Source organism: Cucurbita moschata, unplaced genomic scaffold, assembly GCF_002738365.1.
Source record: "Cucurbita moschata cultivar Rifu unplaced genomic scaffold, Cmos_1.0 Cmo_Scf00044, whole genome shotgun sequence".
In the NCBI taxonomy this organism is placed as follows: domain Eukaryota; kingdom Viridiplantae; phylum Streptophyta; class Magnoliopsida; order Cucurbitales; family Cucurbitaceae; genus Cucurbita; species Cucurbita moschata.
The window spans coordinates 2,819,548-2,834,316 of record NW_019268560.1 but is presented as its reverse complement, the minus strand read 5'-3'; the positions used below and the strand labels follow the sequence as shown (position 1 = coordinate 2,834,316).

Below are 14,769 nucleotides of genomic sequence, written 5' to 3'. Positions count from 1 at the left end.
AAAAAAAAAAAAAAAAAAAAAAAAAAAAAAAAAAAAAAAAAAAAAAAAAAATAGAAGGGTATCTAATAAAATCAAGTTCAGAAAAGAAAGGATACCTGCTATAGGAAGGGACTCTAGTTAACCAAAATGAGACAAAGTATGATTACAAAAAGAATTTGACATTGATGCCCAAAGTAAAACATGACCTTAGCAAATGACCGGTACTATCCCTTTCCACCCTCTAAAGATTCAATTGTTCCTCTCTCCCACAGCCCCTACACTACAGTCCACACAACAGCTTGACATAAGAAACGACCCCTCTCCCAAAATGGTAGATGGAGGACAAACTCTTCGATCATCAGACTCTAATCATTATGTTGGGAAAAACTAAAAACCAAAAACCTGAGACTTCCAATTTCAGGGAGGGTGCTTGGTCAAGTAAGGAGTCAGTTAAAATACAAAAAGACAAGTCTATTAAAGAAATTAAGAGGATAACATATGCTGGGAGGCTAGGGGGAAGAGATATGGCAGTATCCAATAACAACCTAAGAGGAATAATTCAAAAAGTGGAGAGTAATACGCTTCTTGAACAATTGGAGGCAGGTCTCAACCAATTTAAATACAAAATTAATTGTACTCCGCCTCCAATTTTAACATACACATAGTAGACTGGTTCATTAAATTCCAAGAAGGTATATCCGTTACTAGTACCAGGAGAAATCCCATTCAATTGCATATTGGGCTCCGTGTACCAGTCAATTAAAATCACAAACAAGGTAGAAAATAATTAAAAATGAAAAATATTTATTTAATTCAAAACAAGCATGTTAATCCCTTTGGTTTTATAATTTGTCTTTCAAAGAAATGGAAGGAAATCTCAACAGCTAAAGTAACTACTGGAATTATAACCTTGTCAGGAAACTGATTTAAGTCCTTATGACCATCTTTAAACCTGCGAATGATGTCTTGTAAGGATGCCGAGACAAAGAAATATTGTTGCTTCAGTCTCAGTTCCTTCCCCTGAAAGACAAAAGCTGATACAGTGAACATATAAACAATGGAGGAGCACTAGAGCATGTAATAAATTAAATTACAAGAAAAAACTAATTGCAAGCACTAATAATGTCAAGAAAAAAAATGCACATCTAATAGCATCAATGTCTTGGTTCTCTCTATAATTGAGTAGTATAACAATAGTATAAAAAAGATATGATAAACGTAAATCAAAATCAAACCAACCTGATGAGAACGGTCATCTGGGTACAAAATACTGCTAATTGTTTCTGCCCTTTGCCTAGTTACCACAGCATCAATATAATCCCCAGTATTATATGCTTCCTGGAAATAACATTGTTCTGCAGTATTAGGCCATTTTTTTTAACAGAGATGAATAAAAGATTCCAAAACAGCTGCCCAGTGGAGTCTAATAAACTGTTATATCTTCATTATTGGGAAAGAGCTCATATTTTTATGATGCAATGAAGAATATATGCAGCTAAACAATGTGAAAGCTGAGTTTTTCATACGTACGATACTAGATATACATTGGAATTATTTCAATAGTATATTGGTGTTCAGTAATTACCATATCATGCTGATTACTTGGTTTGGCGGCCCAAAGGCGGAGAGTAATGGTATTTCTTGTCCCATAACCAGGTATAGGATTGTCATAGGCTACTGCTTCAACCTAAAATAATTGAGACAGACAACTCAGCTGATATAGTTTTGAGAGTCCTTCAACTTGGGGTGTAGTTTTCAAAAGTCTACGATTAGTTGTCTCAAAAAGAAACTAGGAAAAGGCATTAAATAAGCAACACAGAACTCCTGAAATAGGAATGATGTTTCTTACCATTTCACCAGGGATCCAAACTTTGTACTTCTCACCATTCGAAATGTCCTCTTCAACAGTACCATAGAACTAAACCAGCATCACGTACAGTAAGTTGGAAATTTTATGCAAATTTCAGACATACAAAAAGAGGAAAGCTTCAAAATATGGGACATGTGACTCAACCTTGACGGGATATGTTACATGAACTCTCTCTATCTCCCAAGGATTCCCGAAGTTCAACCAATAATCAGGCTGTTCGTGTTGAAAGCCATCTAGTATGACTTGACGAAACAATCCATATTGGTATCGTAGTCCATAGCTAGAAATAGAAACAACATTGTTTCAGTATCACACATTCACACACATAGAAACCATAATAACTGAATTTACTTCATCATACTACATAGAGGACAAGGAGTTGAAAGGCTTTCTAAAGAATATTGAAGATCGAGTGCAATTACAAATTCATACTCTTATATACTCAACTGCAGTAGATACTGTACTATGGGCATGAAGATAATTATAATTACTCATATACATGAAATTCTAGAATTGTATCTCAAGGTGTAATACCCCCAAGCTGGAAAGTCCATAGTTGCCAAAGAATCCATTTGACATGCAGAAAGTCGAGCAAGGCCACCATTGCCAAGGGCAGCATCTCCTTCCTGGAAACATTGGTTACAGTTAGCATAAGAAAGCGAAGTAGGGTACGATAAAATGTGGTAAACAAGAAACAACATATGATATTTAAACCAGGAAAAAGCCTGGAAATTCTTAAATCCATGGGTGAATGAGAAGAGGCCAACAGCAACCTCATCCCTATTCCCTGCTAAAAACACAACTTGGAAGATTGAGGTTGACAATGATGTGCCGGTAAGTCTTCACGATCTCTAGTATAACTCCAAACTTAACTCAGCAAAATCTGAGAATGTTTAACACTGTAATAGCTTAACCAGACATACGCTGGTCATTCTAGTACTAGTCCATTAACATATGCGAGTAAAATTAATTTTGTTTTGTTTGTCATTATCATTTCATTTTGAAAAAAAGGGAAAAATAAAAAAATAAAAAATAAAAAAGTTGAAGGGGAAATGAAAACAAACATAATCTCTTCAGTACCATAATTTATATATAGTATAATATAGATGAAGAAAATGACTAGAAATCTACTGAGTTAAATCATTCATGAAAGCTAAGATTGCAGAGATTAGGACAACTACCAAGTATGCACTAACCTGTTCTGCCAGAACTTCAAACTCAAAACCAAGCTGGCTCAGAGCATCAGCACATTGGTCACGGATACCAAGGTTGATAATACTATTTGACAAAGAACGGCCTGGTTTCAAATAAAGCTTTATATTGGCATTAATAGTCAAGAATCAAAGAGTAAGGACTAAAAACATGAGGGCAAATTCAAGAATATAGAACGTTCTCTAAAATACAATTATAGAAAATAACTGATAGCAGGGGAAGGACAACAAGAGACGATGGAAATGTGAGAAAATCAACAACAATGATCCTCAAGAGCATATAACCAGATTGAGTAACGATTAGATAGCAAACCAAAAGTCCAAAGCACTAGTTCAGTTTAAATGTAACCAAGAGTAAAATCAAAGCGTGCATAGAAAAAATATGAAACAATAGATGTGCAGCTGGAAAAATAAAAAGAAAAAATGACACACAGTGATGGGTCTTAAGTCTTTCAAACTAATTTGATCGACCAAGGAATATGAAACATGAACATGATTAAATTACAGTCCTATCAAACTGCAAGAGCTGAAACTTTAAGTAGGTAAAATATTGAAGTTCAAAACAATTGTAATGGAAAGAAGGTGATATATTTGAAGAGTGCCAGCTTTGCTATGCTTATGTATTCTCAAATTATTAAATATTAAAAGTATCATGATTTTGTCTCAAAAAAGGTTACGTGATTGAATAACCTTGATGTTTTTTTTTTTTTTTTTTGTATAAGGAAAAAAAAAAGGATTCAATTATTCAATTGCTAAAAGAATATATTAAAGATGAGTTCAACACTCATAATCTAGTGTCAGCCAGATGAAAAGCTGGCTATATCTGCAGTTGTTCAAGCTGTCAGTTGACAGTTATCTAACAACATCAGCTGAAAGATAACACCATCATACTAAAGGAATTAAAAAGAGAACTCAGAGAGAAGTTAGCAAACACTACATTCCATTTCAATGAAACATCACAATTTGACGTCTCTTAGAAGTCCTTAAAAGAAGACCTTATGGCTGAAACCATAGTTAGTTTTAATGAAAACCTTTTTGTCACATTACCAGATTCTGATAGAGAAAACGACACTGGAATTGTAAAAGGAAACTCTTAACTCAGAAAAGTGCATAAATACCCATAAGATACTCAAGTGAGAGAAAGTATACGCGCTTTGGATCTTTCCTCTTGAAGTGTATCTGAGTATCATGCCATCGTTCAATCAATCGATCTCTTATGCAATGAGACAAAGCCTACAAACACCACTTTTCAAAATTAATTATCAAATGATGATGAAAAGAAGAGTCAATTCAAGTACAAATAATTGTAACAATTTGCCAAAACTATTACAATATTACTCAAGATTTTGATGCTTTTTTTATTTTATATTTAGAAAGAATGACCCTACATGTATGTCACCAGACATGCTGCTTAGGAAAATATGCCCACAAATACTATGCAACAATACCCTGTTAATTATTCAAGGAAAAGGTCGCAACACAAGATCCATCGAGTAAAATTTACATGCCAATATTTTCATTGATATTTTAACAAATTAGAGGGTTTGAAATCAATACCAGAATAAATATGTTTTTTTAATACGTCATAAGAATATGACATATGGAGAAATATATTAGAACTGTCGATGATATATAATTTTCTTCAGCATTCTTGTATTGAACTTACTAAATTAAAACTTCTTTGAATGTGTGATATCTGTAGTTTTATTTTTATGTTTTCAGAACTTCGTTGCCTTTGAAATTTCCTTTGTTTCTAAAAATGGGAGGTTCGATAGGTATGTCAGACTAGACCTTGACATGTTGAAGGAAATAAAATCGATCACACATCAACTCAGAAACATGGTGGAGAAAATTGTGGGTCGAGCCTGAGTAATTGTACAATCTTTTCCTAAGATTGTTCAACTAGCACCTTGTCATTCTATACAATGGCAGCCATGAGCAGATTCAATGATACATTAAAAATATTTTTCCGAACTCCAATTTGCTTATCAACTCGTGGGTCAAAGCTTACAGCTTATCGTTTCTCCAAGAGAATGTCAAATCTGTGAAGTTTCACATGATTACATGTCTAAACAACAGGAATCTATTTGTTCCAGAAGTAGGCGCATTCTACTCCGGTACGAGAAAATCGCTACATCTTGTACCCATTCTTGAATTGAGTACTCGAAAATCTTTTTGTTTGGAATTTAAAATTAGCTAAACGGAATTACCTGGTAGGCTTCAAAATCATCAAAACTAAAGCGAGACCGGGCAACTGTGTACTCAACGTGATCGAGAATATCCTTTTGAAGGCTAACTGGATCATTTTTCAAGAACCCGTCCATCAACTCAAACATTCTTTCCGCCTTCGCTGTCCGATCCAGTGAGGAAGACAACAACCCAGGCTTTTTCACCACAATGCCACGAGTGGCAGGTCCGGTGGAGATCGTCAAGTCATCGCCACCGATCGCGTCCATCAGTGCCTTCTTGATCCTATCAATGCTCTCCAGATTTTCAATCTTATTGCCATGCGAATCGCTTACAAAGAACGTCTTGGTGAAATAGTCACCCTCGAACTCCACAGTAGCCTTGTCAATGCGCAAGCCGAGGACCTTGAAAACCCTGGTGATCACCTGAAGGAGACCGATTCGATTGCGGGCCCGAATCACAAATGAGGTGGACTCATCCTCCTCAGAGTTGTCAACTGATATTGTTGGCACTGCGAAAACAGTCTCACTAGTGGGATTAGTTCCATTAGAGGCCTGACATATGAAGAAACGCGAAGATAAATTCTTGGCGCGAACTGAAAACGGGGGGAAAAGAATGGTGGGGGACGAGAGGGAAAGGCTTGATCGAACCGGAACTCCGAGAATCGGTAACGACAATGCAGACATTTCAGAAATTCAAGCTCGGTTGCCGGATCGAAATGGCTGAATCAGTGAATTCTGGAGATAATATAATGATTCACAGCATAATTAACTTTAAAAAAATGTTCGTACTAAAAAAAAAAGATAATTTGGGAAAGGTTGTTGACTTTTAGACCGAATCAATTGTACACGTGTCAGTATTTTATGGTTTTGCTAGATCAATAAACAGTTTCACATCTCGTGTATTTTGACACGTCGATGAGGCCGTTGATCTGTCCATCTTACGAATCCCGTGGAGCCACGTGGTCTAAAGAATTTCTTAAATTGGTTAAATCTATGTATTTTTATACGATATTTTATATTATTAAAATATAAATTTCGAAATTTTTTCCATATTTATTTTTTATTTAATTGACATATATATATATATATTTTTGGTAGAATTGCTGGTCTATTATTATTATTTTTCTATTTTGAAGAATTTATAACCTAAAGCTCTCTGACATTTATCGACCGGGATTTTTGCCATCAACTTGCCGCCCTACGAAACGCTGCTTCTGCAGCCTTTCAACGTCTACCTGATTCAGAGTTCAGCCATTGCCTTTGCTGGAGGTTCTTCAATTTACCTCTCCCTGCTACTGCAGCTATCAATCTCTCACTTCACTCTAGCCAAATTCAGATCTGCATCCCGTAGACAGGTACGCCCCCCCTTCTGTTCGAAAATTTCTGTATGGGCTGTAGGAAATAACGGATGAAAAATGTTGGGGAAGGATTATTTTTCAGATTTTTATCTAGTTCTATGGAAGAAGAAAATAGATTCTGATACTAGTTTGTGTGCGACCGTTTTGGATTGGTTGGACTGTAATGACCGAGTTTGCGGGAAAATGTATGGGTTAAGAGATTGATGTAGAAATTTAAGCTGAATAGTAAAAAATTTACGTGATATTATTAAGACAAAAACGAATATCAGAAACAGGAAGGAGATGAACAAAGCGAAAATTAGAAACGGGAACATTAGTCTAACAGAGCAAACCCAGAAACAGGCCGTTCAAGGGCAAAATACATCAGTTGGGGCCAAGGACAAAAACTTAGGACTTTGACTGTGTTTAGGGTATTAATCCTACCAAGTGCAACAAGCCAAGAAGAGAGCTAACTTGTTTGTGGGATGAAATATTTCCAATGCTTAGAGAAAGAGAATGGGAGAGAAGGAGTCTGGGACGAAATCAATTGAGAGAGAAACCACCGTAGGGCTCAAAGACTATACTCGACCATAGCTTGCTACGCCCAAGATAAAGCCTGACCCTTTGAATTATGAAAAGAAGTGAAGCTAACCTATTAATTTCTCAATTAAAAAGGTTCTATAGAAATGAAAACCAAAACAGGTAGACTTACTCAACAGTGGAGTGATCGGTTTGTATTTTGCAGGCTAAGATGACTTCTGAAATAGTGCAGTTGTGGGATAGACTAACTATATTGTTTTATTTTTTTTTAAGTTGTAATGCCCAAGTAAAGGAGAGGTACATAAATGAACCAAATATCACATCTAAATGAGTGTGATCATAAGGATATGATGGATAAGAAATGTTTAAAAGAATATAGTTACTACCTATACCAACAAGTTGCACATTCCTTTTCGGTGGTTCAATCATATGAATCCAAAGTTAAAAGTGTAATTCTATGTTGGGTGATCTTTTAGGAATTTTCTTTGGAAACATGCGAGTGAGGACAAAGCATACTTAAAGAACCCGTGTTAGTTTGTGGGTATAGTTCTCACTCTTAAAAGTAGTTCAAGATAAGTAGGCAACGTGCTCAAATCGCAAGGGATGCAGGAGAACGTCGGAGTTATTAGGTGTCGAATCCAAATTCCAAATCTTAGCTCGAACCCTTGGCATGGAGCGTTACAAGAATAAACATAAGATGCCTTGGAGTGGGCGTGGGTGCCCCCAGGTACAAGGGAGCAAAGCTTTGATTCCCGGTTATTTATTACAAAAAAAAAAAGATATTTCTGTGGTTTTAATTCAATAAAATATCATTCGCTAGTTCCATAAAGTGTGAGTTTCCATCGGGTTAGTCTGAGAACTAAACAAATTTATCCCCATTTGTAATTCTTTTCCGGGTGTTTTACTACTTATAGTAGCAAATGTTTCCTTCATTAATGGTCAAGAAACTTGATACGTTCTGAAATGCTAATGCTTAATGTACAGTGTGGTAATAATGCACGTTGTATTCTATTCCCTAAAACAACAAAACGTTGGTGGTGTGAATCATTGGTTGGATGCATCTGTTGTCATCTTTTAATGAACTTCAAACTTCGAAGAATTTATATGCACTACGATTATATCTTTGCATGTGAAACTATGAACTTGAAAATATTGAAAAAGATTCATGTGTTCAGGTTCTCAATCGGAAGTTAGAAAGTCTGATGCTTTAAGAAAGAGAGGAACAATGGGCAGTAAAGCTATGTTTAAATGGGCAAAAACAGTCACACCTGCTCATGTTGAACAGCTAGTCCAAGCGGAACGAGACATAAACAAGGCACTTCTCATATTTGACTCTGCAACAGCCGAGTATACAAATGGTTTTAAGCATGATCTCAATACTTTTAGGCTCATGATTAGGAAGTTAGTTTCCGCAAACCAGTTCAGGTTAGCAGAAACACTTCTTGATAGGATGAAGGAAGAGAAATTTGATGTCACTGAGGATATATTTCTTTCTATTTGTAGGGCTTATGGTCGTGTCCATAGGCCATTGGATTCCATTAGAGTTTTCCATAAAATGCAGGATTTCCATTGCAAGCCTACAGAGAAATCTTACATTTCAGTGTTTGCCATTCTTGTTGAAGAAAATCAATTAAAATTGGCTTTTAGATTTTACAGGTATATGAGAAAAGTGGGTATTCCTCCTACTGTAGCTTCTCTTAATGTTCTAATCAAAGCCCTCTGTAAGAATAGTGGAACCATGGATAAAGCTATGAACATGTTTCGTGAAATGTCTAATCAGGGGTGTGAACCTGATTCTTATACTTATGGGACTTTGATCAATGGGTTATGTAGATTTGGAAACATTGTTGAAGCAAAGGAATTATTGCAAGAGATGGAAAAAAAAGGCTGTTCACCTTCAGTCATCACCTATACTTCAATGATACATGGTCTGTGTCAGTTGAACAATGTGGATGAAGCAATGGACTTACTTGAAGATATGATGAGCAAGGGTATTGAACCTAATGTATTTACTTACAGTTCTCTAATGGATGGATTTTGTAAGGCTGGTCATTCTTTGCGAGCTAGAGACCTCTTGGAGTTGATGGTCCAAAAACGCTTGAGGCCCAACATGATCAGTTATAGCACATTGATTAATGGACTTTGTAAGGAAGGAAAACTAAATGAAGCGTTAGAGATTCTTGACAGAATGAAACTTCAAGGTTTGACACCAGATGCCGGATTGTATGGGAAAATAGTGAATCGCCTCTGTGATGTTTGCAGATTCCAAGAAGCTGCAAACTTCTTGGATGAGATGGTCCTTTGTGGGATTACACCTAATAGAGTAACATGGAGCCTTCATGTCAGGACGCATAACAGAGTAATTCACGGTCTCTGCACTGTCAACGACTCAAATCGTGCATTTCAGTTATATCTCAGTGTCCTGACACGTGGTATTAGTCTCACTGTTGATACTTTCGATTCGTTGTTGAAGTGCTTCTGTAACAAAAGGGATCTTCTTAAAATTTCTAGAATTCTGGATGAGATGGTGATTAATGGATGTATCCCTGAGAGAGAAATGTGGAGTACCGTTGTTAATTTTTTTTGTGATCAAAGAAAAGCTTGTGATGCTATGAAATTGCTGCAACTTGAGTTGATGAATTGATCTCTTGGGTCTATAATATTTATTAAAAGTTGCATTTCATGAGCTCGTGTTCATTTTGTGTAGCTGCACCTTGAATTCTTTTCCTCCCTGGACAAATATGCATACCTTTCTTTTATTTTCTACTTTCCAACTTTTGTCCGCCTGAAAATAGCGTTAGCCAGCTCAACAACATTTCCAGACTTCTCAATGGTATTTGCTACATAATCATGGTGTCAATGGGAAGCCAAACAGAACATTGGCATACTAATTGGGATGATTTGTCTTGTTCCATTTATATCCTTACATTTAGACATTGTTGTAGCCTTGTAGGTAGCATTTGGTGTAGAGCCATGCGACTTACCACTTGCATTCACCATGCATGGTACGTATTATTAGCCTTGCTTTTAAACACCCACATCTTTTTTTAACTAATTCGCATATACATCTTTCTCATGCATTAAAGTAATTTGCCTCCTCTGCCTCTTTTTCCTTTTCATTTCCCCCTTTTTTCTCTATAGACTTATTTGTAGTAGTAGAAACATAACATGACAGACAATGCTAGACTTTATCATTTTATTACAAGTTACTTTTTTCATGGTAATTTGAAGGCTTTGTACATGTTATGGAACATTCGTGCTTTCACATTTTCTTTTAGCTTCGGCTGGTTGACTTTCCATGTACACAGAAATACTCATTAGCATTTCGGAAGAAAGTAAGGTGGCGTGCTACACTTTCTATAGGTGACTAACATTAGAATCATTGATGCTACACTAGATTTGGTGTTTCTATATTCTATTAAGTTACTGTTTTCATGATCTTTAATCGGTTGCCTTTGCGAAAAACAGCAAATGACTATTCATTTAAAATTCCATTGCTAGCGCTTCATAGATCCAGCTTTGTGAAGTCTGGACATGAATCCCATCCCACCTGAGTTTTATTCTATCGATTAATTAGCATCTCCCAAAAGTAGTTACAATAGAGTTCTGTTGAAAAACCAGGAAACTGTATTTTCTGTCTATAGGTGGCTCATCATTAAATTACTATGAATCTATGAACACCCCTGCATTCTGAACCGTATTGTATGGGATATGAGAAAGAAGTTGAGTTCATCGTGGATAATTGTGAACTTTTGAGCTAGATTTTTGCCTTTGGACTAATTCTATCAACATTAGCCCCAATTTTTACCTTACCATAGTACGCATTAGGAAATTTATGAGACTTAATTGTTTAGAATATGGTTATGATGATTTGAACCTATAACGTGTACCAAGATCATAAAACTACCAAGATGATTAGTCTGCTCTCTTTTTAGGAGGGGCAGGGAGGGGGTGATCATAACTAATGAACAAGCAAATTAAAGAACTTGGTCCAATGGTTGGATAGCTCCCATAACATGATCTATGAGTTTCATTGGCCAATCCGAGAACATGTAAATGTTACCAAGTTGACTCACCACAAACTAGCAGTAGCGTTTGGTGGTTGCAACAGAGACCGAGTGGTAGCGGTAGTGGGAGTGGGAGGCCTTCATTATGCGGCCATGTGCCTCTCCCTTACAAGCAACTTCCAGTATGTTTCTTTCTTTTTAATATTTTTGTGCAATTCTTTACAATATTCCCACTTGCAATAATTGACTGTCTTGATTGGTTTGCGCCTTCCCTATGTTGAGTGATTATGTGCCAAAATTGACTCACAACATTCTTGCAGATAGATGGTGTGAAGAGTGTGATGATGAGTTGTCCCGATGGCAATTTGAATGTGACCATCCTTCTTTGGCACACACAAAGGTATGTTAAAATATTTGTTTGGGCATTCCTTTTCTTCTCGCTTTTTTTCCTCTCTCTTTCTCTCTATGAATGGTAATAATTGGTAGACTCCAAAACTTTATTTTGATGTCAGCTGCCCTTTCTGATTGAGGCTTTGTTGGTAATGAGTTTGTTTGTTGCATTTAGCACTTTTCCCTCAATTTAAGGACTAGTTGGCAAGCCCAAAAGTGGGTATGATGACCTATTTTTTTTATAGACATTCATTTCATACAATCATAGAAAAGGATAAAGCCTCCTCCAGAATCATCGAGCATATCTTTTTTGTTATCTGCCCATTTTCTATCTCCCTGTTTTAGATCGGCTTTAGAAAGAAAAGCCTCACAATTTAAGATCTGGAGGAAAGTTAAAGAATTTAAAAGAAAAAAGAAGATTTTAAAAGGTTGAACTCATCTGAACCTCATGTTCTGTCTTCCAAGCCAGAGTTTGAGATTACTTGATTCTTGTGTTGTACAAACAGAGGCATCCATCAGTCACTTGCCCATCAAGGTTTTTGGATCTTTTCTTTGGTCAAAATAACTTTTTGGTGTACCCCAATTTCTGAACTGCCTTTGATTTTGACACTCCATTATCAAAAATATGCAAAATCTTACTATCCAATATCCATATCACATCATATCATGTTATGATGATTACGTTACAAAAATTAAAAGAAAAATTAGAAATAGAGTTTAAATCTAAGAGAAAGCGGTGGCATGCACCTGAAGAAAGGTGCGAGGAATGAAAGAAAGAGGAGAATTATGATTGTATTGTATGAAAACAACAAACTCAAATGGGTTGGGGTTGGGGTTGGGGTTGGAGCCACCATTATTGCCTTTACTGTTCCTTTTTAGGCCTAAATCAATCTTTACTATAATGATTCTGGCCCAATTTTCTGCCTCATACTTTCAAAATTACCCCACACAACTTCGCCTCAATGCTTTCTATAGCGATTTTGTTTTCGAATTTGATAGCGATTTTGTTTTTGATAGCGATTTCAGTTTTACTTTTTGAAATTTATGTTTATTTTCTCTAGAATCTAAAGAACTATTTGAATTCTCAATCAAAACTTTTTTTTTTTTTTATAAAAAAGTTAGTTTGGTTTGTATTTTTAATGTGTTAGTTCATACGTTATTTATTCATTTATTTTTAAATATTTAATTAGAATTTACCATTCAATTTGAAAATAGATTTAATTTCATTTCAAATAAATAAATTTATTCTCAATAGGACTAGAGAATAAATATTAAAAATTATAGAATTATAAAATAAAATAATATAATATAATATTAAAAATTAATATATTTTTTAATTAATAAAGTTCAATATAGTTTTAGAGAAATCTATAAACTAGTTCAAGTCTACGTTTTTTTTATTTAAACCAAATTCAGCTTAAAGAAAGGTATAAACTAGTTCAAGTTTTTATTTATTTGATCTTAATCTATGGGTCATCGGATTTTTTTGAACGTCTTTTTTATTATTATTATTATTATTTGTCCTATATATAAAGTAATAGAAAGTAGTTTGATAAGACTAGAGAAACTGAGGGAGGTCTAGGTCTTTGGACCACTGTTACTCACATCTCTATCGCCAAAAATAAAATAATTTTAAGAGCTTTGGTGCTTAGTTTTTAATATGACAATGACCCTTAATTATAAGAATGGTGGTTACAATTATACCTTTTAAAATGTTTAATTCAACCAATGAACTAATTTTTTTGCTTAAAACATTAAGTTATTTGAAATTGAAGTTGAAACATATATGTATATACATAATACTCGAGATTAAAATATTTAACTTTATGATCAACTAAAAAATAAATTAAGCCAAAGATCATTAAAAAAAAATTGTAATAATTTTATAAATTAATGATTTGAGTGAAAGTTTAAATTTTTTTTCTTGAAAAAGAAAACATGTAAAAAAAATTACAGTATAGTATTCCATCCACATATATATATATAAAAGTAAGTGAGAATGAGTGGAATTTGGAACCAGAAATATAATCTCTATCTCAAGTTTTGTTTAGTTTAGCTATTTTTTTCATTTTTCATTTAGATGAAAATTCTTCGAGTGGAGTGGAGTGGAGCGGAGCTTAGTCCGGCATATTAAATAGAAATGAAAAGAACAACAATATCACGTTGAGATTTTTTTTTTTTTTTAGAGATAATGTCACGTGGGTGTGTTTGTATAGTTGACATGGATCCCATTTTAGTAATTGACCGTAGATCTATAAAATCTAAATATTCTTAAAATAAAAAAATTCCAAAACATAATTCGAATGAAAAATATTGTCTTGTTTTTGCGTGCATCCTATAGAGCATGCCATTCCTCTAATTTTCCTCTTTAATTACATAAATTTTAGAACGAAAACATTTTTTCATTACAAATAATGATTATTTATTGTAACCTAAAATATAATCCAACTAATTTCTTTAGTTCACCCCAAACAAATATTTTTTTAAAAAAACGAATTAAAATTATAAAATAAAGTTCCAGTTTGATTCTTAATAAAATAATATTTATAGTAGTACTACTTAATAAAATAATATTTATAGTAGTACTAAATAACTCCCATTTTAAGAGAGAGTTACCGAGGCGGTCAAAAGAGGGAAGAAACTGACGCGACAGTTTTTACTTTTTTTTACCATTGGAAAATGTGTCGAAAAACAAAAAATCTTTGTCTCAAATTCTTTTATGATTAACTATTTTTATCCCAAAGAGGTAATATTTATTATTTAATGTTTTCAGTGTTGTATTTATTCACATATTTAAAAGAAAAAAACCTTGATAGAAATAGATAAGATAATTAAAATGATTGCCAAAAATGCTTTAGGTAAAAGTAAAGAAACAGGCGTTGAAAAAGGCAGTGAGCCAAATCTTTGTTCTCATTGTTCATCATCAAATTTACCGCATCTATTCACTAATTATCACTTCTTCTTTTTTTTCCTTTTTCTTTTTTAATCTCTCCTCTTCAAAATAGCTTTCACAATGTCTTCAACTCCAAGCATTCCATTCTATATATATATATATATATATTAAGATTTTTGTACGATAATCAGTATGGAATGATGAAAGTACCACATCGGCTAATTTAGGAAATGATCATAAATTTATAAACAAATAATACTCTCTACATTAGACGAAACCTTTTGAGAAACCCAAAGTAAAGTTACGAGACTTTATGCTCAAAATAGACAATATCATACCATTTATGGAGAGTT

The 14,769-nt window shown here is 34.3% G+C and overlaps 2 protein-coding genes across 2 annotated transcripts in view; one reads left to right on the top strand and one right to left on the bottom strand.

Annotated features, from left to right (window-relative positions):
• The window catches only part of LOC111434124 (glycogen phosphorylase 1-like), an 11,524-nt gene extending 5,529 nt beyond the window's left edge, over positions 1–5,995 (bottom strand). Inside the window, exons 1-9 of the mRNA XM_023071438.1 lie at positions 5,271–5,995; positions 4,179–4,293; positions 3,046–3,146; positions 2,384–2,475; positions 1,994–2,129; positions 1,829–1,897; positions 1,565–1,666; positions 1,219–1,317; positions 889–999 (exon numbers count right to left, since the gene is read on the bottom strand). Of these exons, the coding sequence (XP_022927206.1) occupies positions 889–999; positions 1,219–1,317; positions 1,565–1,666; positions 1,829–1,897; positions 1,994–2,129; positions 2,384–2,475; positions 3,046–3,146; positions 4,179–4,293; positions 5,271–5,933 (1,488 nt within the window). The 5' untranslated portion in view covers positions 5,934–5,995. The remainder of the gene's footprint in view (positions 1–888; positions 1,000–1,218; positions 1,318–1,564; positions 1,667–1,828; positions 1,898–1,993; positions 2,130–2,383; positions 2,476–3,045; positions 3,147–4,178; positions 4,294–5,270) is intronic.
• Positions 5,996–6,387: 392 nt separating this feature from the next.
• LOC111434127 (pentatricopeptide repeat-containing protein At5g46100) lies at positions 6,388–9,812 on the top strand. The gene is made up of 2 exons (XM_023071440.1): positions 6,388–6,604; positions 8,302–9,812. Exon 2 carries the CDS (start codon positions 8,352–8,354, stop codon positions 9,768–9,770), a length of 1,419 nt encoding a protein of 472 aa, XP_022927208.1. The 5' UTR covers positions 6,388–6,604; positions 8,302–8,351; the 3' UTR covers positions 9,771–9,812.
• The last annotated feature ends 4,957 nt before the right edge of the window (positions 9,813–14,769 follow it).